Source organism: Staurois parvus, unplaced genomic scaffold (genome assembly GCF_062004578.1).
Source record: "Staurois parvus isolate SC_StPar_1 unplaced genomic scaffold, SC_StPar_1.0 ptg000365l, whole genome shotgun sequence".
NCBI lineage: Eukaryota > Metazoa > Chordata > Amphibia > Anura > Ranidae > Staurois > Staurois parvus.
Genome location: NW_028318161.1, coordinates 7596815 through 7624082, shown reverse-complemented (window position 1 = coordinate 7624082; position 27268 = coordinate 7596815). Strand labels below are relative to the sequence as shown.

General features: G+C 42.5%; 1 protein-coding gene and 1 pseudogene across 1 annotated transcript in view; both read right to left on the bottom strand.

The window, feature by feature from the left end:
- Positions 1-27268, bottom strand: part of C5 (complement C5) — a 98557-nt gene that overhangs the window by 56317 nt on the left and 14972 nt on the right. Inside the window, exons 6-10 of the mRNA XM_089685259.1 lie at positions 25178-25260; positions 24164-24254; positions 18219-18324; positions 16234-16360; positions 11720-11835 (exon numbers count right to left, since the gene is read on the bottom strand). Of these exons, the coding sequence (XP_089541385.1) occupies positions 11720-11835; positions 16234-16360; positions 18219-18324; positions 24164-24254; positions 25178-25260 (523 nt within the window). The remainder of the gene's footprint in view (positions 1-11719; positions 11836-16233; positions 16361-18218; positions 18325-24163; positions 24255-25177; positions 25261-27268) is intronic.
- On the bottom strand, positions 3803-5376 carry LOC149456317 (uncharacterized; annotated as a pseudogene).

The window sequence follows — 27268 nt, the reverse complement described above, 5'->3', positions numbered from 1 at the left end:
GCCCTCCCAATGAGTTTGCTGCCTCTGATCTCTGCAACAAACAGACAAAATGTCACACAACAGAGAGGGAGGGGGGATGTCGGAGGAATCTGATTTAGGAGAGAAAATGATACAAAATGGAAGATTCTTAACAATATAGATGATCGTGTCCATCTCTGTATGCACAATTGCTACACCATACACTTCCAGTTTGTGTGGTATGATGTCACCGGCTCCTCCCAACGCTTTACATAATTTAATCATGTGACTTCATCGGGGGACCCTCTGATGAGGTCACATGATTAAATGATGCAACATGTTGGGAGGAGCCAGTGACGTCACGCAGCACAAACCGGAAGTGTATGGTTGGTCATTTTGCTGGTTAATTTTAACAATATGTGCCTGTGTACTGTGCGTACTAGATTTGTGCACCTAAAAAGTTGAGTGTATTCAATTTTTAATTATTAAATAGTAGTTTTTATTCAGCGAACACTATATTTCCTTCTTTATTTTGAGTGTATTAGCAATATCCATCCAAGGATTTCAAAGGATGGAGATGGATTGAGGAGTACCAGTGGATTGAAAGAAGTCTTTGCTGTGGTATAGGGGACCTCACTACAAGGGGCACTAGCATTATGACCTACTTGTGAGGGCTATTAAAAATGTGAGAGCATACTATTGCTGATGAAGGGATATCTGCACGTGGTGACAATATAAAATGGAGAATTGTTAACACAGAGTAGAAAAGTAACAGATGATACGGTTGGATTATTGTATAACAAGGATATCTACAAGAATACATGGACACTTGGGACTTTTTATGTATTTTCACAGTGAATGGTGTTGATTTTTGAAAAGTACTAGTTACACTTACGGGTAACAGTATTCCTGGGAAATCTTCCAGGACCGCACACCTGAGAGATGACTAGCTCCACCTGACAGGAAACACAATCAACAACAGAGTTTACATTCCCCACCCTTTCCTTCCACTCCTCAGTTATATAAGAGTATTCCTGAACCCTGGTGCACAAAGGTAATCTGTCTTGAAATAACCAACACCAGATACAGATAGGAAGTAGGTAAGCTGTCCTGGAAGATTTCCCAGAAATACCGTTACCAGTAAGTGTAACTGGTACTTTTTTCTGGTCATCTTCCAGGATGGCACACTGGAGACAATAAGCAAGGAACTCAGGCCTACCTTAGGGTGGGACCACTCCCTGTCATACTTTCCTGCTGAATGCCAGGTCTTGTGGTGACAACAACTCGACTGTAGTGTCTCATGAAGGTGTCCTGGCTTGTCCATGTGGCTGCTTGGCAAATCTGCTCAATCAACGCTCCAGCTCTCTTTGCCCAAGAGGTAGCCAGTACTCTAGTAGAGTGAACCCTCAGGTGAAAGGGAACTGAAACCACTGATTGCTCATACGCCAAGGAGATGTCTTGTCTGATCCATCTAGCTATTGTTTGCTTAGATGCTTGCTGTCCCTTCCTTGGGCCATTAAACAAAATCAGAAGGTGACCCAACTTCCTGAATTCAGTAAACACCGCCTGACATCTAAAAAATGAAAACTCTTTTCCCTCTCATTCCTAGGGTATTGACAGAAAGACTATAGGACAATCTCCTGTGTCCTATGAAACCACGAGCCCACTTTGGGCAAATAAAGAGGATCCTGTCTAAGTACTACCCTGTCCTCTAGTACCACCAGGAAGGGTTCCTTGACAGGCAGGCTCTGAAGGTCGCCTATCCTCCTTGCCGTTGTGATGGCTAAAAGAAGGCTAACTTAAAAGATAAAATCTTAACAGAAATCTGTGCCACTGGCTCAAACGGGGGCTTGGTTAAAGCGTCTAACACTAAGGTCAGATCCCAAGCCAGAAAATTATGTAACTTAACTGGGGTTACCCTCTCCCTTGCCCCCAGAATCCTCTTACCTAGGAAGGGTTTGGAAGTGAGCCTCTGATCCAAAAAGTATGAATTTTCTATTGACCGGTTTCCTACTGAGGAGAAGACTGTCTATCACTCTCTCAGAACACCCCTTTTTTCAAAGGATCTCCCTTTCAAGAGCCAAGCTGTAAACAGAAAAAACACCGGATTGGGGTGCAGAGTTGGCCCCTGTAAGAGAAGATCCCTCATGACTGGGAGACGCTGCGGGGGAGCCATGGCCCACCTCTTTAAGGTGGCAAACCAGACTCTTCTTGGCCACCACGGGGCCAGCAAGATCATTCACCAGCCTGATTGGCCCAGCTTCTGAAGTATCCATGGGAAAACTGCCAGAGGGGGAAATGCGTATGCCAGCTTGAAATCCCAATCCTGTGCAAACACATCCATGCCTTCGAAACCCTGCTTCCGAGCCAGGGAAAAATACTGTCTCACCTTCCTCTTTTTCCTGTAGGCAAAAAGGTCCACCTTCGGGCTGCCAAAAACCTGACTTATCTGAAAAAAGACCTCAGGATTGAGTTCCCATTCTCCCTGGTGAACCAACTGTCGGCTGAGAAAATATACTTTTGTGTTGACCGACCCCTTTATGTGGACTGCCAACACCGAATGGACTCTGCTCTCTGCCCATCCTAGAATCTCTTGAGCTAGGTCCAGCAGATTCCAGAATATGGTGCCCTCCTGATGATTCAGGTATGCCACTGTTGACATATTGTCTGACAGAATTTGGGCTTCTTTTCCTCCGATCCTTCAAGGTCTGACCCACTGCCAACAGTTTTTTGCAATTGGAAGAGGTCCTCTTAGGAGAGGTTCCAAAGGCCATGGGCTTGTTGGTCCTCTAGATGAGCCCCCCCCCCCCCACTCCTGTGATTACCCGAACTGGGTCCCAATGCGCCCATGGTCTCCCTTCCCCCAGATTCTGGGGCCTGAGCCACCATCCCAGCAAGGTCTTTACACTCTCTGGGAGGGAAACCCTCTTGTCCAGCAGATCCACTTTCGTGTTCCAAAAAAAAGAGAATAGAAGGAAGAATTGAAGCTCCATGGAATGTAACAGTGCCCACTCCATGGCCCAAATGCAAGCTGTCATGAGACCTAAAACTGTCATGATGTGCCTCCGGGAACAATCTGAAACCGCTAACAATGCAGAGACTGTCCTCACTACCTTTTTGGTCTTCTCTTGGGGTAAAGAGTTTCTGGACTCTGGAGTCCACTACATACCCCAGTAACACCTTGGTGTAGGAGGGAGTCAATGAGGACTTCTCTTGATTGACAATCCACCCCAAAGTTTCCAAGGTGAGGATCACCTTTTCCAGGTCTCTCAGGACTTGGTGCCATGAGACTCCATAGATCCTCAGATTGTCTAGGTAAGGGATGAGGAAAATTCCCTGAACGTGTAAATAGTATACTACCTCGGGAAAAGACCTTGATGAATATTCTTGGACTGGCCGCTAGCCCAAAAGGGAGGGCTCGGAACTACCAATGACTGACCCCCTGTTCTGTAAGGATGGAAAAACGTAAGGCGACTTGGTATTCTGGGGTGATAGGAATGTGAAAGTAGGTGTCCCTAAGATCCACAGTGGCCATAAAGACTCCTTTGAGTAGATGTTTCCGTACACTGTAGATACTCTCCATATGGAACTTCTTGTACCGCTGGAAACTGTTCAACCTTATAATCTGCTAAATTCTTGAGCCCTCCCAAGAGACCCTCTGCCTTTGTCCTGTCTTTGGGGGGATAAGTCAGCACAAAGATATGAGGGGGGAATATAGAGAATTCCAATTGGTACCCCTCCTCTATCAACTGCAGGATGTACAGGTTCTCCGTAATCATCCCCCATTGCTGACGGAATCTGGGTACCCTTCCACCCACCCTGAGATCTATGTCATTTGGTATCCTTACTGGCGGGTTTGGAGACAGAAAAAAGGAAGCTTCCTTTCTGACTCCCTTTGTTGCCCCATTTCTTGGGGGGAGTCCTTCCTAAATCTTTGTTGGTGCTGATTAAGGGGGGCACAAAAAAACTTCTTCCCCTTATCCTTTTTGGCCTTGACAGGGAACTTTTTCCCCTTTCCCCTCATCGGTGGACCTCGATAAAACCTCGTCCAGCCCTGGGCCGGACAGAAAGGAACCGTCACAGAGCAAACTGCAGAGACAGGCTCTTGACATCTGATCGCCCTCCCAGGTTTTAACCCACACTGCCCTCCAGGCTGAGTTGAGAAGTGCTGCAGTCTTAGCCGATGTTCTGACCATCTCTACAGCAGCGTCTACTAGGTAGGCTACTGCCTTACCAACTACCTCCAGGGAATCCAACACCTCTTCTGACAGGGTTTCCCCTTTTTTCTTGGCACCCTGAGAGACATGGTCAATTACTCTATGCATCCAAGCAGCATCAGTATTTCTATTGATGCAGATGGATGCCAGGGCTGTGGCCATAGTAGCGGCATTGGCATCCCAGTTTCTATGCAACAGCATCTCGGACCTAAGGTCCATCTGATCTCTGATGTTACCTGAGTCCTCAAGGGACATGTCAGACTTTTTAGATACTTGCGATAACACAGCATCTAGCTTGGGAGTTTTGAGGAATTTCTCTTTCTCTTCTTCCCCAAAGGGGTACCGCCTCTTCCAGGTTTTACATTTTAAAACTTTTCTCTCAGGATCCTACTACTCTCTTAAGACAATATCTTTGAGAGTATGGTGCATAGATATCACCCTGGCCTGCAGTCTCACCAACCCCCTATACATCTTGTCCTGGGCTGAGACCTGCATTGGTGGTTCTGGGATCTCCTCCAAGGCATAGATCGCCGTTAGGAGCCCTTCCATATCTTCCACAGCAAAAAGGTGTCTACCTGGTCTAGATTCCTCGTTAGCCTGACTAGCACCTTCCAAATCTTCCCCCTCTTCCAGGGAGCTTTGGTCAGAAGCCTCTGCCTCTCTAGGCAGGTCTTACTCCTCTGTGATCTGAGAGGATCAGGGACCCCAACCCCCCCCCCCCCCACTGCTTCCCCATCCAAGTTTCCTCCTGGAAAGAAGACCCTTCCCTAGAGGACCGGGCATCCACCTCCCTGGATGTCAGGGCTGTCTTTAAGGATTGTAAGATGGCTAACATTTCCGTTTGCACCGACAAAAATAACTTCATAACTGCTGAGGTTTCTTTCACTGACAACTTGTGGATACATTTGTAGTAAAAGGGTCTGGCATGGTCTTGCAGGACTTTATCTTTACAATAACCACACTGTTAGGAGCGGCGGGGGGGGGTTTTGCTTAAGGTGTCTTGTGGGCGCTCACCTGGCCAGTTCTACAGGGCTTTGAGGAGAGACAAACAGGGGCCCCGGTTAACACTGTACTCCTTCCCACTAAGTACACCTGTAAGGGAGTGGGTAAGGTCTCTTCCCCCCTCCTCTCCCCCATCAGCCGAGTCAGACTCACTGCCCATGGTCTTCTCACTGGCTGCAGCCACTGCCTCGCTTTGCATCTCAGCAGGGCCCCTTGGGACTGCGACATCTTCTCCAGGCTCCTGTGTCCACACTCCCAGGGATGATCCCTGGAGACTCTTCACCAGCCTCATAAGAGGGGAACGCCGACTTCGCCACCATCTGTACAGTGGATGTCCTGCCTTAACCGGAAGTCTGCTGAGAGCAGGGGCGAACTGACCATTAGAGCACTCGGGCACTGCCCGAGGGCCCAGGGTCAGTAGGGGGCCCCATGATATGCTGCTGGTACATTTATAAAAGGGTTTTTTGGGTGTGCTTTGACTGTGGGCAAGGACACAGGGGCCCCATGATCCCCTATTGCCCGGGGGCCCCATGAGTTGTCAGCCCGCCCTTGGCTGAGAGCGAGGCTTGGACCGCAGCCTCACTCTCACTTCTGGTCCTGCGCCTATACTCTGGCCCTTGCAGCAGCCGAAGCTCCACTGTGGCACCTGCCTGCCTCCAGGCGCGCCACGGTATTCTGACCAGCGTTCCTCCAGCACCCACAAGTAACAGCCTCGCAGCCTAGTCCTCCTCTGGCCCACCTCTCAGCTGCCAGGAAATGAGAGAAGGGCGCCTTGTTCCCGGAACACCAGGCATACCTCCCTTGTGCCTGGAGACTCCTACGCTCTGGGACCCCTGGAGTGGGTGAGTATCCCTAGTACGCAGTCTCCCCTCCCAGGCTCAACTGCTTAATCACCAGGGGCGACTATCCGGCCCCAAGCCTTCACTCGCAACAATAAACGTTTAGCTGCCAGGGAAACACAATCAAGGATTGAGGAGTGGAGGAAAGGGCGAGGAATTTAAACTCTGTTGTTGACTGTGTTTCCTGTCAGGTGGAGCTAGTCATCTCTCAAGTGTGCTGTCCTGGAAGATGACTAGAGAAAATATATTGTTTGCTATAGGCGCATATTATATACACATGTTTATTTAATCATATTTTTTTTTATATTTGGGATTTAAATGCTGTTTTTTAGTAGCATACAGTGTATGATTTTATGATTTATCACTAGTAACACTTGTACTGCAGGGCACCAATTTATTTACATTGTTTATGCTTTATTTGTGGGAACACAAGTGGTGTGAGCAGCCGTATTAACATTAGTTATACACATTTAAGCCCTAAGAATAGGGACATTGTTTGGGATTTTTTAGAATATGTAGATTATGTAATTTTTTGATTTTTCACAGTTTAGATATTTCACAAAGTTTTTGGGGGTCATTGCACTGAAGTTTTCTTTATCCTATTCTTAGAATATGACCTCCTCTGATTGCAGCAGTGCATAAAATATAACTCTGCTCCTGTTTTAAGCACAGTTTGAAGACCCCAGTCTGGCATGTGAAAGTCACCCATAGCAAAAAAAGTCCTCCCCTTCGTTCTCATTTCTGTTATCTCACAGGTATCTCAACTACTTATTGTAAGCTTGTCATATACTTCTAGTTTTTCTTTTTGAGCCTGCAGGCTGAACTGAAAAAAAACCTAACAGGTTCATTCATCCACACAATACTCTGCAGATGTATGAATTTCCAGCTGTGCTTAAAGTATTTTTACAGCTTGCCCAGTCACCTTTCAAAATACCTGAACAGCAGCTGCATCTGACTGAATGCAGCCCCTTTTTAGCCAACAATTGTCTTCACTTCTTCAATTCCTTCATCAAAGGAAGTTACACGGGAGGGAACCAAAAGGGACATCTATTTAGCAAATTTTGTCTGGTTCCTCGGCAACTGGGCAAAATTCATACAGTGTATGGCCAGCATTACCTTCAGATTCTCCTAATGAAGGATTCCTCTCTAGTTTGTAGGCAGACCCAGAGCATTTCCAAGTACAGGCGTACCTTGGTTTACGAACTTAATTTGTTCCACGGGACTTTTCGTATTGCAAAAAATTTGTAAACCAAAACGCAGTTTCCCATAGGAAAGCATTGATAACCAATTAAGCTGTTCCGGAGGTCAGAAAAAAATTAAAAATAAAGTCTTTTATCTGTTGAAAACTCTTTATAAAGCGCACTTTAAAGGCATAGTACTGTACAGGGACATGATTAAAAAAAATTTGTAAATGCATTGAAAACCAATTAATCAGTTCGTATTGCTAAAAAAAAATTTATAAACCGAGCCATTATTTTCAATGGATTTTCATTCGTAAACCGAAAATTACGTTAACCGAGGCGTTCGTAAACTGAGGTATGCCTGTAGTTCATATGTTTCCTGAATTAATGTTAATTTTATGTTATTCTTGATATACATGACAAGTCCACCTCCCTTCTTTCTTAAAGTGGTTCTAAAGCCTTAAGGATTTTTTATCTTACTACATTCTATGCATTAATGTAAAAACCCTTCTGTGTCACAGACTCATCCCTCATCTCCCCCAATACTTACCTGAGCCCAATGTTTATCCAGCACTGTGCATGAAAGCTGTGGCTCTCCCGACTCTGTCCCTCTTCACTGGACATATTGATAGCAGTGAATCAAATCCAGTAACGAGGAACCGGGTGCAGGGCAAGTCCCACTGTCTGTGTCAACAGACGCAGATAAAGAGGCTCTGGAGCAAGCTCGCGCGAAAAGCGGCTTTACCTGGGCAGAGGGGAGGAGCTAGGAGAGCTGGTGGGGGACCCAAGAAGAGGAGAATCAAGGCTGCTCTGTGCAAAACCATTACACAGAGCATGTAAGTATAACATGTTTGTTATTTTAATTAAACAGAACAAACAGAAGCTTTAATATCACTCTTTGCGCTGATATAATTTTCCCCTGTCCTTTAAATCCTTGAACCATGTCTCTGTAATTGCTACAATGTCCAAATTATTCCTAGACATAGGAGCTGTCAGCTCACAAAGCTTGTTTCCTAAACTAGGACATTAGGACACAAGATATGACAAACACTGCTACCTATCTCTGTCCCCATTTCTCGGTTTACATGCATGTCCTAACTAAACTCCAGAGTTTCATCCTAAGAAGCTCAGTACTCTTACAGTATGTGAGGGATGCAGACCACCTGCTAACATCATGACTAACATAACTCAAATCTTCAGCTTTGTACCATTCTTTCAACCACACATAGAATTCTGCAATAAAAAGACATTTCCTTTTTGTGCATAGACAGATGAAACCTCTGAACATGGAAGGATACACAGTCTACCATGCTAAGCACCTGGCCAAATCCTGAAAAGCCTTCTGTACAGAAAACACAAAATTCTGGGAGAAATCATTGGTGCCAAGGTGAACAACACCATTGACATTGCACTCTAACCAGCTGTATCAACAATATTCAATAAATGCCCCTTAAATCTCTTCATATAAGTGAATTGACACACATTAGCGTTACGGATTCACCCTCACAGCCACGTTTCCAGGCATGTGTGCACAGACCCAGACATAGAGACTTTGCTCATTGCTAGGACAGAAAAGCAAACAAATGGCTCTTTGCATTCTATGGGATGAGTGCCCGCGTGAACAAGTCCTTACAACAATCACCAACAAGATAACTGCTTCTTTTAAGGGAATCTCATTCACAGCACCTGCCTGGTTGGTAACATCAGGTACAAAATGTACTTGTGGCAACTCAATTTCTTTCTCAGGGACCTCCATTCTATGCCAAGAAGGGTCTGCGTTCTCACACATTACTATGCTTGCAACATCTGTATCATAATTTAGTTCAGAAAGAACACTATAGGGCTTGTACAGTGACACAAAAAAAGCTACATATTTATGCACAGTGCTTACTCTTCCAGACCCAACAGATGTCCACACTGCCCTTTTCCTGCACAGTCTTTGAGGAAGAGGTGGCTTTTCAAACAGAACAAATTGGCTTTGATGGCCTTCTGATCTCAGACTAAAGAGTGCACTAATTAGGAGAACAGCTTAACCCTCTTATGTATGCTATTTGGATCATACCAAATACTTTCAGCACTGAGTCCTCATGCACACTTAATGTTTTTACAGCTGCTGTTTTTGGCTTTTGACGTTTTTTCTCTACAGCCAGTAAACCCCCCAGCATGTTATCCTATGCGTCCATGCACACATACAGGTGAAACTCGAAAAATTAGAATATTGTGCAAAAGTTAATTAATTTCAGTAATGCAACTTAAAAGGTGAAACTAATATATGAGATAGACTCATTACATGTAAAGCAAGATAGTTCGAGCCGTGATTTGTCATAATTGCAATGATTATGGCTTACAGCTCATGAAAACCCCAAATCCACAATCTCAGAAAATTAGAATATTACATGCAATCAATAAAACAAGGATTGTACATAGAACAATATCGAACCTCTGAAAAGTATAAGCATGCATATTTACTCAGTACTTGGTTTGGACCCCTTTTGCAGCATTTACTGCCTCAATGCGGCGTGGCATGGAAGCTATCAGCCTGTGGCACTGCTGAGGTGTTATGGAAGACCAGGATGCTTCAATAGCGGCCTTCAGCTCTTCTGTATTGTTCCGTCTCATGTCTCTCATCTTTCTCTTGGCAATGCCTCATAGATTCTCTATGGGGTTCAGGTCAGGTGAGTTTTCTGGTCAATCAAGCACAGTAATTCCACGTCATTGAACCAGGTTTTGGTGCTTTTGGCAGTGTGGGCAGGTGCCAAGTCCTGCTTGAAAATGAAGTCAGCATCCCCATAAAGCTCATCTGCGAAAGGAAGCATGAAGTGCTCCAAAATCTCCTGGTGGATGTCTGCGTTGACCCTGGACTTAATGAAGCACAGTAGACCAACACCAGCAGATGACATGGCTCCCCAAATCAACACAGACTGTGGAAACTTCACACTGGACTTCAAGCATCTTGCAATGTGTGCCTCTCCATTCTTCCTCCATATTCTGGGTCCTTGGTTTCCAAATGAGATGCAAAAGTTGCTCTCATCAGAAAAGAGGACTTTGGACCACTGAGCAACAGACCAGGTCTGTTTTTCTTTAGCCCAGGTAAGACGCTTCTGATGTGGTTTGTTGTTCAGGAGCGGCTTGACAAGAGGAATACGACAGTTGAAGCCCATGTCCAGGATCCGTCTGTGTGTGGTGGCTCTTGATACACTGACTCCAGCCTCAGTCCACTCCTTGTGAATGTCCCCAACACTTTTGAATGGCCTTTTCCTGACAATCCTCTCCATCATCGCTGCTGCTTGTGCACCTTTTTCTTCCACTTTTCCCTTCCACATAACTTTCTATTAGTGTGCTTTGATACAGCACTTTGGGAACATCCAACTTCTTTTGCAATTACCTTTTGAGGCTTTCCCTCCTTATGGAGGGTGTCAGTGATGGCTTTCTGCACAACTGTCAGGTCAGCAGTCTTTCCCATGATTGTGATTCCCACTGAACCAGACTGAGAGACCATTTAAAGGCTCAGGAACCCTTTGCAGGTGTTATGGCTTAATTAGCTGATTAGAGTGGGACACTTTGAGCCTAGAATATTGCACCTTTTCACAATATTCTAATTTTCTGAGACTGTGGATTTGGGGTTTTCATGAGCTGTAAGCCATAATCATCACAATTATGACAAATCACGGTTTGAACTATCTTGCTTTGCATGTAATGAGTCTAGTTCATATATTAGTTTCACCTTTTAAGTTGCATTACTGAAATAAATGAACTATTGCACAATGTTCTAATTTTTCAAGTTTCACCTGTAGACTGTAAGCAACGTTTTTTGGCTGGAAAAAAACCCAGGACTAGTGGGTTTCTAGAGGAGTATTTTTAGCTGTAAAAATGCTCTAGCGCTGAACAACGCTGAAAAATGCGTCAAAATATGGTAAGATTCTGCAAACTGGCGTTTTTGGACTTTTTTTTACCATAAAAAATATTTCTTGGGTTAAAAAAATGCAAAAAACGCAAACGCAGATAAATGCAGCAAAACGCCACTAAACGCTAATGCAAAAACATTGAAAAAAGCTGAAAAACTCACGTTTTCAACGTGATTTTACACAGCTAATATTACCAGCGTTATCAAAAAGTCCAGTGTGCACGAGGACTTAAACTGGCTATATTTTTATGCTTCCATTCATTCACTCATCCACGCTAAGTAGGATGGATGGACAAATCTCCTATTTCTGGCTATTGTAGCTGCAGTAAGAACAAAGCAGCAGTATTGCTTGGATTCTTTTTACTCCTGTGCCCTGTACATAACTACAGTTGTTGTTGGAATCACTCCGTGTCATTCTAACACCAATATACATCTATATATGTGAAAACAGTGCTGTGCCATTCCTTTCTAATAATAGTTATACATATTTACCCCTGATTAATAGTGCAATACAATATTCCATTATTATAATAAAAAGCATATATAATTAAAAAAAAATAAAAAATAAATAAGAATGCAAAATGTGCCTCCAATTTATACGGTTTTTGTAAAACTCACCTTTATATGATAGGGCAGTGTCGGTTTTACAAACAGAGGTGTTGCTATAAGTGTCAGCTTGTATGGTATTAAAATATATTTTACATTGGAGTTCTCACTTTCTTCAGACTGGGCACCTGGTGGAGGCATTAAATATTAGGATAATATATGCTTAGCAATGTTTACAGCAAGAAATACTAAAGCTAAAGCTATAACTGTCATAAGCATTGATTTTACTAGCTTGCAAAAATGCACAAACCTGTAACTAGTAAATGTAAAAGTCTTTTTTGCAAAAACAAGCTTAACATGTTTCTAAACCAAAGAAGAATACTGTATATTGTAGCTTAGATGTAGTGGTTGCATTCGTTTTCATTTTTCAGGCCTTTACTTTTTTCTAACCTGGTTACCCTGCCAATAACATGCTTCTTGTCCTAGGGTGACAACACTTACTCATTGTACTGTATATCTATCTAGAAGCAGCAATGTCACCCAAGTACAGTAAATTTGTTAGGACTACAGAACGACTCCCCCTTTTCTTATTTCCATTACATAGAGAGGAAGTATGTAATCCATAGCGAGAATATAGTAGAGCTAATAACAAAGCTAACTGCTAACAATGCAGCACAGAAGTTTCAAGTTCACCGGATTTCAGGATCAGCGGGTATTTATTTGCATTTATCGAACAGATATAACAACTCCTTTCAATGACATATTCAACACATCAAAATAAACCAGATAAGAGAAGTTCATTATTAGGATTTATATGCACTTTAAAGTGTATTTTCACTTTTGCATTGAAATTTTAGAAAATCATACTGTATGTTTGTTCACACAGCATATCTTAAAATAACTTAGAAAAATTATAATTCTTTAAATGACAGGAGACTCAATCTGTCCCATTGACAAAAAGGGAGCTGGATTCATCTATGATGAAAAAGAATCCCTGAAGGAGGTGACCTTACTATCAGTACACTGATAGGTACACTAATCCTAAACAGAATCCCCTACGTGCTGCTGAATTCAACTTTATGCAGCTGTTAAGATTAATTTTTCTTGGGGGGGCATGGCCGGGATGTGAGCCGAGGAAGACGCAACAGTTCCAGAGCTCCGTACTGACAATCATTCTGCATTCATCCTGACAGTGCCTGCTGCCATTTTTTCTATTTGAGGACCCAGCACTTACCTACGGTGCATCTCTGGTCTACGTCTGACTCCTATGTCGCCCACCAAGCCTCACGCCACCCACACGTCGGTCACTATTCCCTGTACCACTACTGCGGTGACCATCTTGCCCACGAGGTCTCCGAAACTCACCATTTCAGCAAGCACTCAAACTACCTCTAACCCCCAAAGCTAGACTCTCACAGATGGAGGATGAAGTGTGCTCAGACTCCACAGAACTTCGCTCCCTACAAAGGCAAGTTAAAGCCCTGCAAGAGAAGGTGATACTGAAAACTACCTCCGCCGCAACAATTTCAAAATTCTTGGCTTCCCAGAAAGGGTGAGAGGAGCACGTCCTGACGAGTTTATAGAGGCCTTGCTCAACACTACCTTAGGCCTACAAAACCTCCTTCCTGCATTTGTGGTGGAGTGGCTGCACCAAGTGCCTCCTACCCCTCCCATTCGTGGAGCACCACCACGTCTATTTCCAGCTCCTTAACTATAGGAACCATGACATGATCCTGGCGGCTCTCAGAACCAAGCCTGACATCCAGCACGATAATGTGAAACTCCTGATTTTCACAGATTATTTGCCTGAAGTACAGCAACGGAGATGCACATTCACTGAAGTCCGCAAGAGACAGCAGAATAAAGGAGTTAAATACAGTCTCCTCTTCCCGAGCAACCTGCGGGAGATTGATGGGACAACAACTAATTTTTTTGATTCTGCAGAAGCTGCGGCAACATGGCTAAATGCTCTTGGGAGACACATAATGCCTCCTTGTGGAGATTGGGACCGCAATGGATAACACACCCTAAGGCCACAGCTGAGTTTGCTACTGCCATTCACGCCTATTGGCAGACCAATGAGGGATCGCCTACCCCCCCATGTCTGGTTTGGGATCCATTTAAAGCATATGCCAGAGGACAATATATCTCTTTCATAGCTGCCATATGTAAGGAGCAAGTCTCTGAGGTCTCTGAGCTCTGCAACGAGACATGGAGGACAAGGCTAAGTCTTTTGCAGTCTACAACGCACCAGGAGACTTTGTGGCAAAACAAGATCTATAACTCAGCAAGGTTACTAGCTCCCTAATAGACTCAGATCAGACAGGCTTTATGCCCCATAGATTCATGGACATTAATATCTGCAGACTCACAAATATTCACGTACAACATCTCCATACTGGGTCCAGGGTGGTAGCCTCGTTAGATATTGCGAAGGCGTTTGATACGGTGGAGTGGCCATACTTATGGAAATTGTTTTGTAGAATGGGGATGCCTACTCGTTTCATTAACTGGTTACAGATCTTGTATTCTCACCCTACTGCTTCAATCAGGCTAGGTGATAGACTCTCAGCTCCCTTTCGGTTGTTCTGTGGTACCAGGCAGGGCTGCCTTCTTTCCCCGACCCTCTTCACCTTGGTGATTGAGCCTATCACAGAGGCTTTTCTGGTGTCTCCCGGAGTTTGGGGGCTGTGGGTGGGGTGGGTTCAGGAATGGGTGGCCCTATATGCTGATGACATGTTACTATTTCTGCATGATGCTGGTCCCTCACTACAGGGAGATCTTCGGGTCAACTGGCATAAATCGATACTGTTCCCTATTGATGATGGTGCCCTGGCACAGGCTCCGAGCGATCTCCCACTACAATTATTTACTACCTTTTATTAACTAGGGGTTATTGCTACCCGTTCCCACAAACTCCACATTAAGAGCTGACTACTTTAATGCGCCCATCTTTACATGGGGAGTTGGCACTGCCATACTGTCATAAATACTATTTAGCCAAGCAACTAGTTACAGGTCACTGGTGGCTCCATCTAATACTGCTAATGCTACCACTATGCTGGGGGCTGTGGTTTTGGGTTCCCTACAATGCATACTTTTTCGTGTCCTTACGGCTCCGTACCCTCTCACCCCCTCTATGGTAACGACAATTAAGGCTCGGAACCTGTGGCTTCTATTAGAAACCCCGATACCCTTCAAAGTTCTCCCCTCATACACCCTTCTGGAATAACCCTTCTTTACACCACTTTTATGTTTTACCTGATCCACAAATCTGGGCAAAGCACAACATCACGTCTATCACTCGTATAGTGGATAATCAGACAATGATGTTCTTTACCTCCCTGTGATTGGCCTATAATGTCCCTTTACATTACCTGTATAGACATATGCAGCTTGCACTTGCCTTTGCAGCCAATTTTCCCATATGCCTATTCAACTGGAATGTTCAAATCTGGAGGACCTTCTTCGCTCTGATCCCCTTAAAAAACCTGCTTCCATGATTTACTCACATCTTGTAACAGTGGCACTACCTGACTTACTTAGCCTTAGACAAAAGTGGTTATTAGATATCTAGGATATGGATGATGAGGACTGGATGGACATGTGGGATGCTCCCTTCAAACAATTAGTCTCACTTAGAGACCAGCCCTTACAGTTCAAGATCCTCAATAGGGCTTACTTCACGCCACACAGATTACACCGCCTGGACCCCAATGTTCCTGCAACATGCTGGCGCTGTGATTGAATTGGTGGTGATTTTTCCCACATCTTCTGGACATGCCCAGAGATTCAGCAATACACTTGTGCAGATCTCCATCACCCCCTTCTCCAAGAATCTGCCGTCTTGGCGTCATGTCCACAAACATGGATACTATTAGGACTACTGATCCTTTATGCCAGGAAGGCACTTACACTCCATTGGAAGAAACCCACGGTGCCCACACTTGGATACTGGAAACAGCTGGTGAACTCCCAATTGCCACGTTACAAAACCACCTGCACAAATAGAGGTTGCCCTCAAAAGTTTGACAGAATATGGGCCAAATGGCTGGAGGCTACCTTCACCACCTAATCTTATTATTTTGATGTGACTGGGTTACGACCGGGGTAGAGCATCTTTGCTTATCCTAATTTGTATCGCGTTTATAGCGGGGCCTGATGCTATATATTTTTGTATATATTTATAGTTGTATAGTTTTGTAATTTTCTTTTGTTCTGGATAGCTACACCTGTGTTTGCTAAGCTTCCAGGTGTTGTTTTGGTGACTTTTGCAGAAATTAATAAAAAGTTTGTTAAATAAAACAAAACAGCTGTTGTGTGATTCCAGCAAAGATTTTACTCTGCATACATCAGATTGCCTGTGTGTACAGATCATCCATAGGAACCAGTAAAATTTGAAAAGGGGGGGGTAGAAGCATCAAAATTAGGAACTTGAGAAAGAATTTAAAATGCTAAGCAGTTATCCTATTGGGAAAATTGTTACTCTGTAATCTAAGTAAAGGAAAATCCATCTAACGAGCCATGGACAGTTATTGGTGTTCCCACTCTACTCATACAAACTACATTATTAAACAGTCAATTACCTTCTTCTTCCTCCACTGTTGCTGTTATATACAGGTGAGCCCCTTCCAGCTCTTCCAATGAGAAGTACTGCAGCTCCTCCACTGAGCGCTCACTGTTAAATTGAAATACAGCCTCCCCATTGGTCATCTGTGAGTGTAAACTATTAGAATTAGGCACTTTTATGTGGTGTCAGAAATCACATAATTATCACTAGATTAAATAGAAGCAAAAGTGCTTATTCGTGCTATTACAATTGCTATATCATTTGAGAAATATGAGAATCCCACTCTGTAAAATAGACAGTGGGATTTTCTTGCCAATTATATTTAATGGTTAAACCGTGCAAATATCCAAACCTAATTGTGTACAAAGCAGCAAACACACCAAGAGGATATCCCCTCTACATCACAAATTAAATAAATAGCTAGTGTTGCGCTAAGTGAAATTTCACATAAATTAGATACAAATAATATGTGTCCAATAAAGGATAAAACAGAAAATTGCTCAATAGTGAACCATTGCCAGAAATAAATATTTTAAATAAACATATATGAAACAGTCCTTATCAGGTATATAGAAGAGTCTCTTTATTCTGTGGTGAATATTAGAAAATCTTCATTCCAATATAACCACCAACGTGAGAATTGCACCACCGTGATATCAAATTGGAGGCTTACCAGATCCTTTGACCCCTTAATTATAGGGGGTCAATACACGCCTGATATATATAATTACGTTCAGACTCATATGTCTCAGATCAGGGAGCCTCCTTTAAGACGTCATCGCATAAGAATCGCCATTTACAGTTGTTTCTGCAGATGGATGGTCTGTGGTTGCCTTATAATTTACTATGCTTGTAAATGCATTTTCGTTCATCTAATAAATTAGTTTTTTAACCTACTGCACTATGAGAGGTACCTCTTTATTTTATATGAGCATATGCTGACCCCACAACTCCGGGATGGCTTGAGGAGCCTCGGATGGTGCATGTGATCTGATCTGGACGGAATAATATATTTATATATATATATCAGGAGTGTATTGATCCCCTATAATTAAGGGGTCAAAGGATCTGGTAAGCCTCCAATTTGATAACACGGTGGTGCACTTCTCACATTGGTGGTTGTATTGAAATGAAGATTTTCTATTATTCACCACAGAATAAGGGGACTGTTCTATATACCTTATAAGGACTGTTTCATATATGTTTTATCCTTTATTGGACACATATTATTTGTATATTATTTATGTGGATTTTCTTGCCACACAGTACAGTATATGGTAAAAATTATCACATTTTACAATATCCAGCCTAAAGTGCACTATCACATATTATAACATTTTATATATTTCCAGCTCATTAACCACTGTATTGCTGGACTATAGGGTCTTTAGCACATGTGTCAAACACAAGGCTCATGGGCCGAATCTGGCCTGCCAGGCCATTTCATGTGGCCCTCGTACCTCTCCTGCAGCTGCAGCACCCCCTCGTCTCCTCCCCCATCTTGTCTCAGCAGTTGGAAGCAAAAAGAAGTACAGAACTTCTCCTCCAGATTCTGCATCTCTCTGTGCAGCTGCAGAGAGGCTCGTCTTTTTTCCCCGTCTCAGCAATCAGCAGCAGCGAGGAGGACAGAACTCCTACTACAGATCCTGCACCTCTCTGCAGCCGTATCACCCTCTCATCTCCACCTCCCCTGGTCTATGCATTCAGCCGACTTGAGCAGTCAACTTCTGCCCTTCTTTGGTCTTCCTCCAGGCCCTGCAATTTCTGCTTCCCAGCTCCACTCCCAGCTCCTTCCGGGCAGCAGCACAAGGGAAGGAGAGCAAAGGACTCCTGACTTCTGATGGTGGAGGGCTTTAACATCTGATGTAAGGGGGGGGGTTGCTCCAGACATCTAGTCTTACAGTTACAACTGGCCCTTTGAGGTTAACGTTAATGCTGAGGCAGCCCACAATGAAATTGAGTTTGACACCCATAGTCTATAGCAGTTATGTTTTAATATACCTGCAAAACGTCTATTGATTTTGCCATCATGTTCTTCTCTCCATTTCTAAGTAACCCATAACGAATGAAGGCTTTTCCATTCTCCACCTTTTTGCCATAATAATATCTATAAAACCAAAGGAAATAACCTCATGTGATAATGACACATAGAACAAATCAAGACAAGTAGACAGCACACTGATCTCTCCTAGCACAGTCTTAGTAAACCTCTGGCCAAGCTAGCAGCAAAATATTTACATATACCTAACAAGCACAAAACTAGCTATGAAACAAGCCCTCACTGGCCTCTGAAGAAGCTGGCATTGTGGAGCAATTCATTCTGAAATTTCCCAGCAGAAATACTGAAGTCCTTTTCCCAACAGGTGCTGTGGGAAAAGGAATAGGGTGAGCTGAGATGCTGACAGAACAACTTCAGCACTTCTTCTGTGAACTTTAAAGATGAGGATGTACAGGGCTTGCAGCTACAGAGGTCAGTAACGGCTTATTGTAAAGCATGTTTATTGCTAGTAAGAATGTGTGGAGAAGGCAAACTCAGGTGTGGCAGCCCTGAATATCACTGCTATTCCTAACAGCCGGGAGAGCAGACCATTTGGGAGGGGTGGTGAGGGTAGGGCAGGAAGGCCTAGACAGTTGGTAGTAATAGTGGATTCTATAATCAAAAGGACTGAGGGGGAGCTGGGCATGACCAAGCTGTCTTGGTCCATGTTGGAACCAATGACAGAATACATGGAAGGTGGAGGCTCCTTAAAAATCAAATTTAATGAACTAGGCTGCAAATTGAAGGGAAGGACCTCCAAGATGACATGCTGTGAAATATTACCTGTGCGATGCGCAACACAGGAAAGACTGGGGGAGATTAGAGAACTGAGTGCATAGCTAAAGACCTGGTGTAAGAGGGACAGATTTGGGTTTCTAGAGCACTGGGCTGACATTTCATTGGGGTGCAACTATACTAGAGATGGTTTGCACCTAAATGGAAGGGGGTCTGCTGTGCTGGAAGAGAGGTTTATGAGATGGCTGGAGGAGTATTTTAACTAGGATCAAGGGGAAGGGAGAATTAAATTATAATGGAGCAGACAGATCAGACAGGGGTCAATCCTTATTGGTGGGTGGAATGGGGAAAGATGGGGGGAGGGCTATGGCAGGTGATAAGAAGGTTCCCATGTTACAAACAACCATTGAAATTGTTACCATTTGTGGGAAAATAAAAAATATGCAAAATACGTGTGAAAAAGGTGTCAATGCATTAAAGTGCTTGTTTACCAATGCCAGAAGTCTGCCAAGTAAAATAGGTGAGTTGGAAGCTTTGGTGTATGAAGAGAACTATGATTTAATGGGTATTGCTGAAACTTGGCTTCATTCTTCACATGACTTGGCCATTAATATTATTGGCTATGTTCTCTTTCGGAGAGACAGGGTAAAAAGAAAAGGTGGTGTTGTCGTTCTCTATGTGAGAAGTGAAAAAGGACCTATTTGATGGAGAGTGTGATGAGGTTGAAGCATTATGGGTGGAACTGTACTATGAAGGTAATCGTTTGAGTTTGCTATAGGCTACCCAATGTTATTGAGGAGGTGGAAACTCTGCTCCTTGCACAGATCGAAAGGGCTGTGAGGACTGGGAAGTGACAATAATGGGGGATTTTACCTACCTGGAAATTGACTAGAGTAATGGCACTGCAGGAAAAGTTAAAGGGAAAAAATGTATAAACCTATTACAGGACAATTTTATGGTACAGTTCATCTCTAGAAATGATGTTCTGCTGGACCTGGTAATCTCAAACCATGCAGAGCTTATTACTAGTGTCCATATAAAAGAACATCTGGGTAGCAGTGACCATAACATAATTTAATTTATTGTTACCTTTAAAAAACAAGCACATATGGGAAAAATAAAAACACTCAACTTTAAGAGAACTAATTTTTCAAGGTTAAAAGCTGCTCTCCAAGACTTAGACTGGAAGGGAATATTGGCATCGATGAACACAATACAGAAATGGGAGTTCTTCAAAAAGACTTTATGTGAACACACTGCAAAATATATTTCCATGGGCAACAAGTTTAAAAGGCTAAAAATAAAGCCTATGTGACTTACTGTCAAATTTAAAAAAGCTATAAATAATAAGAAAAGAGGTTTTATAAAATATAAAAATGAAGGAACGCTGTCATCATTTCAACTTTATAAAGAATATAACAGAATATGTGAAAAGGAAATCAAGGCTGCAAAAATTTAAAACGAACGACAGATAGCAAAAGAGAGCAGGACAAATCCCCAAAAATTCTTCAAATATATTAATAGTAAAAAGGTCAGGTCTGAGCATGTAAGCCCTTTACAAAATAATCTAGAGTGGGTGACTGGGGACAAAGAGTAGGCAAATTTATTAAATACCTTCTTCAGCTCTGTGTATACAAAGGACCATGGGGGAGCTCTTGTCCATAATGGACGTGGTATTGACACAGCCCCAGATGATCCACATTGGCTCACATATGATATGATCCAGAAATATTTGGACAGAATAAATGTGAATAAAGCACCTGGACTGGATGCCATAAACTCACGAGTCCTTATAGAATTGAGCTCTGTCATTTCAAAGCCATTGTTTCTCATTTTTAGGGACTCTTTAATAACTGGCATTGTACCACTGGACTGCCGTAAGGCCAATGTGGTGCCTATATTTAAAAAGGTATTAAAATATTTACCAAGACCTGTTAGTTTACCTTCTATAGTTGGGAAGATACAGGAGAGTTTAATAAAAGACCACATAGATGAGTTCTTGCTTGAAATAAACATTTAAGCGACAGACAACATGGATTCATGAAAGACAGAAGTTGTCCAACAAATCTAACTTCTTTTTATGAAGAGGTGAGACAAACCTTGGACAGAGGGGTGGCAGTGGACGTGGTATACTTTGCAAAAAGCGTTTGACACAGTTCCCCACACAGGGCTAATGTGTAAGGTAAAGTCTACGGGCTTGGAAAATCTGTATGTAAATGGATGGAAAACTGGTAAAAAGATCATATTCAGAGAGTAGTGGTTAATGATTTATACTCTGAATGGACTAGGGTTGTCAGTAGTGTACTAAAACCAGAAGCGAACTCTCCTGCGCTCTGAGACCCAGATGGATGGCGAATAGATGGAACCAGAACTGGAAGATTCGACCACCAGTGCATATAGGGTTGTGCAGCTCCAAACAAGGGTGGGGAAGCCCGACCAGTACTGCAAGCTCTGATGAAGAAGGGATGCCCTTCGAAACGCGTCAGCTGTACTCTGAGTGTCTACACCTATGGTGGGACTCGCGCAGGCTTCCTAACTTTCAAGTTCCTTTGAGGACTTACATGCTTGATTTACTTCGCTGTCTGTGAGTATCATTTTGTATTCAATAAAATTTTGGTTACTGAGGTAATGCCCAAGGTAGGTGCGCTTTTTGTTTCGCTTTGCAGTGTCAGTGGTGTACCCCAAGGTTCAGTGTTGTGACCCTTATTTTTTAATATATTTATAAACGATATAGGGTCTGGTATTACAAATACAGTTTTAGTCTTTGCAGATGACACCACATTTTGCAGTGGAATAACCTCCTTACAGGATGTCTCCAACTTACAAGCTGACCTCAATGCACTGCTTAAGTGGGCAATTATGTGGCAAATGAGGTTTAATGTTGATAAATGTAAGGTTATGCACTTAGGGGCTAAGAATATGCATGCATCATACATACTGGGGGGGTACAACTGAGGGAATCAATGGTGGAGAAGGATCTGGGAGTTCTGGTAGATCACAAGCTTAATAATGGCATGCAATGCCAAGCTGCATTTTCTAAAGCGAGCAAAATCCTCTCTTGTATTAAAAGAGGTATAGACTCTAGAGAGAGAGAGAGATATCATTTTACCCCTGTACAAATCATTAGTAAGACCTCATCTGGAATATGCAGTTCAGTTTTGGGCACCAATTCACAAAAAGAACATTGGGGAATTGGAGAAAGTGCAGAGAAAAGCAACCAAACTGATACGAGGCATGGAGGAGCTCAGCTATGAGGAAAGATTAAAGGAATTGAATTTATTCTCTCTTGAGAAGAGGAGATTAAGGGGGGATATGATCAACATGTGTAAATATATCAGTGGTTCATATAGTGAACTTGATGTAGAGTTATTTACCCTGAGGTCATCACAGAGGACAAGGGGGCACTCTTTTCGTCTGGAGGAAAAGAGATTTTATCTCCAAATACAGAAACGTTTTCTTCACAGTAAGAGCTGTGAAACTGTAAAATAGATTCTGTCAAGAACTGGTTCTGGCCAGCTCAGTAGATTGCTTTAAAAAAAGGCCTGGATTGTTTCTTAGATACACAGAATATAACTGGATATTAACATTTATAGGTAAAGTTGATCCAGGGAATATCCGATTGCCTCTCGGGGGATCAGGAAAGGATTTTTTCCCCTGCAGGAGCATATTAGATAATGTTTTGCTGGGGTTTTTTTTCCCTTCCTCCGGATAAAATGTGGGTATAGGATTATAACTTTTTTTTCATGGTTGAACTAGATGGACTTTTGTCTTTTTTCAGCCAGACTTACTATGTAACTGTAAATACTGTCCATAGTCTGAATTCAGGTTCACTTTAAAGTGTGCATCTATTCAAACCTATTTTTTTTAGTTATTGATGGAAAGGAGAAACACAAGAACCCATGTCATTACTGTCTGTGTCTCTGCTGGGATAGATTCACCCTATCTATATTTTCTGTGACAAATATCACCAACACGGAAAGTAAAGTGATGTTTTTTACTGGAATTTGGAATTAAAGCATTTTGCAGTGGGGAAAACTATCCCAGTCACCACTTTGAGAGGATTTCTCCTCACTTTCCAAAAAGGGCAGCAAAAAAATATATTGATATGAGTTCTAATCACTCTTGACTCCATTTAAAACTAAAAATGTAAAGTGCATCTAAAGATGCACCTGAACCAGTTTTGAATCATTTACTTTCTAGTGAGATGGAAACCACAGCTTATAAAGTGAATGTTAGTGGATAAAAACTGCAGTAATATATCCCAAGTTTCTGTTCAAACTTAACCAGGCTTTTTGTGAAAACAGTAAACTCTTGTGTGCACATTAAGACACCGAGGTCAGGAACAACAAGGACCTCACAGTGTTTGTAAATGACCATGTATTCCTGAGCCTTGTGCTACAGACTGCAGTGCATCTGGTGCCATATATATCAGAGAAAGGTAAGATGTGTATGATTGCATATACTGGAAACAAGGCTACATTCACACTTGAGCATAGCGTAGTCGGGAAATTTTAAAGTTTTTGTGTTTTTTGCACATTTTGTCATGCGCTTTAGGAGCAATAGGAGTTATTTACTAAAACTGGAACATTAGGTGCAACTCTGCATAGAAACCAATCAGCTCCCCCATTTTATTGTCAAAGCTTAATTAAACAAGCTGAAGTTAGAAGCTGATTGGCTACCATGCACAGCTGCACCAGATTCTGAGTGCTCCAGTTTTAGTAAATCTACCCAATGTGTACTACAGGAGCTTCTTTGGGGCAGCATCATGCATTTTGCACCATAAAATTTAATTAAAGGAACATCTGTAAAAAAAATGCAAAACACGCATTTATCTGCATTTTTCAGGGACCCATTGAGGTCTATGAGATCAAAAACGCCTGAAAAGAAGTTCCTATACTTTTTCACAAGGCTCCTCAATGCTCAAGTGTGAACTGGGGTCTTTGAAAACAATTGGATTTTTCATGTTGAGCTTTTTGTAGCTTCCAGCTACAAAATGCTTGGGTGGGAATTGGGCCTAAATGCAGTAATTTTGTTTGTTATATGTTTAGAACTTTACTTTCATTCTCTAACTTGAACTGAGAAAATGACATCAGATTGCTGTGGGAATCAGTGTAGCTATTCTTTGTCTCGATTGCCTATAATGATAAAACAATATTACAATGTTACAACCTACTTTGCTTTTACAGTGACAGAGAAATCCTTGAAAGTGTCATAGCTGATAAAGTTGTGTTGGGGTTCAATGGTGACAAAGAACCTTGGCAGAACTGCAAGACATAAAAAGACATGTTAGGGCAGAGCAGTGATAGGAGAATAATTTGAAGAAGGATTATATAATGTTATTGGTTGTAATTAAAGCTGATGCTCCCCTTATTCATGCTGCTCATTATATTTATTACTTTCCTTTTTCCCCTTGCATGTCCTGCCTACTCCACTATTTCATCTGTACATAATGGTCATTGGAATCTCCTTGACTTGACTGTAACTTAGTTTTTCTCAACTTTTTTTTAGTCAAGGTGCCTTTTAAAATTATGCACAATCTTGTTGCATTCTAAAATGTAAAAAACAAAAGAACTGATAGTTTTACATAATGCAACAACATCCACACACATAGGACATGCGACATTATAGGTGATTTATTCTTCCAAAGCATATACACCTTTGCACACTGGTACTGACTAGTGTTCCAGTGTTTTTCTCCTCCCTCATTTTCTCTCCTTCACGAAGCTAAGGTTACCCCAGTACTGATGGAGATTGGAAGAGAAGGGGCAAAAAGGATGCTGTGCAGGCCGCCTATGTCCTCATTGCATCAGTGGTAGTTAGGACACAGGCAGCTAGAAGGTTGTATTGGTGCCCAATGAAAACCTGTGGCTTTGTATAAGTAAAAAGCAGGGTTGATCCACCCACTGGCTTATATACAATTTTTGGGCAATTTTTAGACATTTTACCAAGGCACCCCTGAAGAAAACTGAAGGCACCCTGGTTGAAAAAATCTGACTTACAGTCGTGTGCAGTGCAGCTCACATTAGCTTCTAAACAAATGTTGTATAAGCAAGGAAAACTAGATTGCTTACCCCCCCCACTCCTATAACCCCAGAATGAAAGATATGATGTTTCAGCACACAGGAAGTTTGTGATCCTTTTGGGATGGTGGAGTTCTAATTTAAAAGGATTCTCAGAGATAAAATACCGTATTCCTTTACTTCGAACTTCACCACACTGGAGGTTACAAAGTCGGATTCGTAGGCAGCTTCTATTGTCCACAAGCCATATCTGTGCAGGAAAACAAACATTTTCAGCATGTACAGTTGTGACCAAAATTATTCAACCCCCAATGCTGTAAAGGGGTTTAGGGACTATAGTGTACATTTGGAATTGTATTCAGAATCAAATCCTACAAGGACGTTGTAACTACCCAAATGCAACTAAAATGACATCAATTGTTTATGTAATACAGTAGTAAATGGTTCTTATGTGGTTTCTTCATTGCCACAATTATTCAACCCCTTAAAGACTACCACTCTGAAGAACAGAGGTTCATACAGGTGCTTTCCATCAGGTATTGAAAACACCTGTGGATGTCACCGAGCAGCAATCAAGCATAATAAGCACCAATTAGGCAGCTTTAAAATGACTGTGATACTCAGCTCCTTCTAGACATTTACTGGTGTGGTTACAAACATGGTGAAGGCAAGAGAATGGTCCAGGAAGACAAGAGAAGAGGTGATTTCTCTTCACAGGAAGGGCAATGGCTATAAGAAGATTGCAAAGATGTTAAACATACCAAGAGACACCTTAGGAAGCATCATTCGCAAATTCAAGGCAAAGGGCACTGTTGAAACGCTACCTGGTCGTGGCAGAAAGAAGATGCTGACTTCGACTGCTGTGCGCTACCTGAAGCGTAGAGTGGAGAGAAGTCCCCGTGTGACTGCTGAGGAACTGAGAAAAGATTTGTCAGATGTGGGTACAGAAGTTTCAGCCCAGACAATAAGACGCACACTGCGTAATGAAGGCCTCCGTGCCAGAACTCCCAGGCGTACCCCCTTGCTGTCTCCAAAGAATAAGAAGAGTCGACTGCAGTATGCCAAAAGCCATGTGGACAAACCACAAAAGTTGTGGGATAGTGTTCTGTGGACTGATGAAACAAAATTAGAACTGTTTGGGCCCATGGATCAACGCTATGTTTGGAGGAGGAAGAACAAGGCCTATGATGAAAAGAACACCTTGCCTACTGTGAAGCATGGTGGAGGGTCAATCATGCTTTGGGGCTGTTTTGCTTCTGCAGGTACAGGGAAGCTTCAGCGTGTGCAAGGTACCATGAATTCTCTTCAGTACCAGGAGATATTGGATGGAAACGTGATGCAGTCCGTCACACACCTGAGGCTTGGGAGACGTTGGACCTTTCAACAGGACAATGATCCCAAGCATACCTCCAAGTCCACTAGAGCATGGTTGCAGAGGAAAGGCTGGAACATTTTGGAGTGGCCATCGCAGTCACCAGACTTAAATCCGATTGAGAACCTCTGGTGGGACTTAAAGAAAGCAGTTGCAGTGCGCAAGCCTAAGAATGTGACTGAACTGGAGGCCTTTGCCCATGAAGAATGGGCGAAGATACCCGTAGATCGCTGCAAGACACTTGTGTCAAGCTATGCTTCACGTTTAAAAGCTGTTATAACTGTAAAAGGATGCTGTACTAAGTACTAAGATTGAATGTCACTTGGGGGTTGAATAAAACTGATAATGCTGTGAGCACAGAAAAGACATTTGTGGTTATTTCATTATAACTGTTATGTTATATTTGTCTGACCTACAAGTGCCTCTTTAATGTAAATGTAAGCAAGATGACTGAATGATCAAAAGCAATGTCAAACTGGCCAAAACACTCAATTTCAGTGGGGGTTGAATAATTTTGGTCACAACTGTATGTGTTCTGTACATTTCCATAATTAAAGGGTATGTAGGGCCAAAGATTAAACTCTATGTTAAATTCCTTTCTTCAGGCTATGTCTCATTGGGGAGATTTTCCCTCACTTCCTGTCATGAGATGCAACAGCAAATGAGAAGGAATCTTTACAAAGTGAATTCCCAACTTCAAGAATTGTCATAGGGATATTTCTCCCATTTGGAGTATTTTACCTCACCCTTGCTCTGATGACAACTCAAATTGTTTGGACTTCCCCTCACTTTCTGTCTTGTGACAATTTTCACCAGGACAAATAGAGAAGTGAATCTCCCAAATGGCATCTCAGACAGCAAAAACAAAAAACTCAACCTTTACATA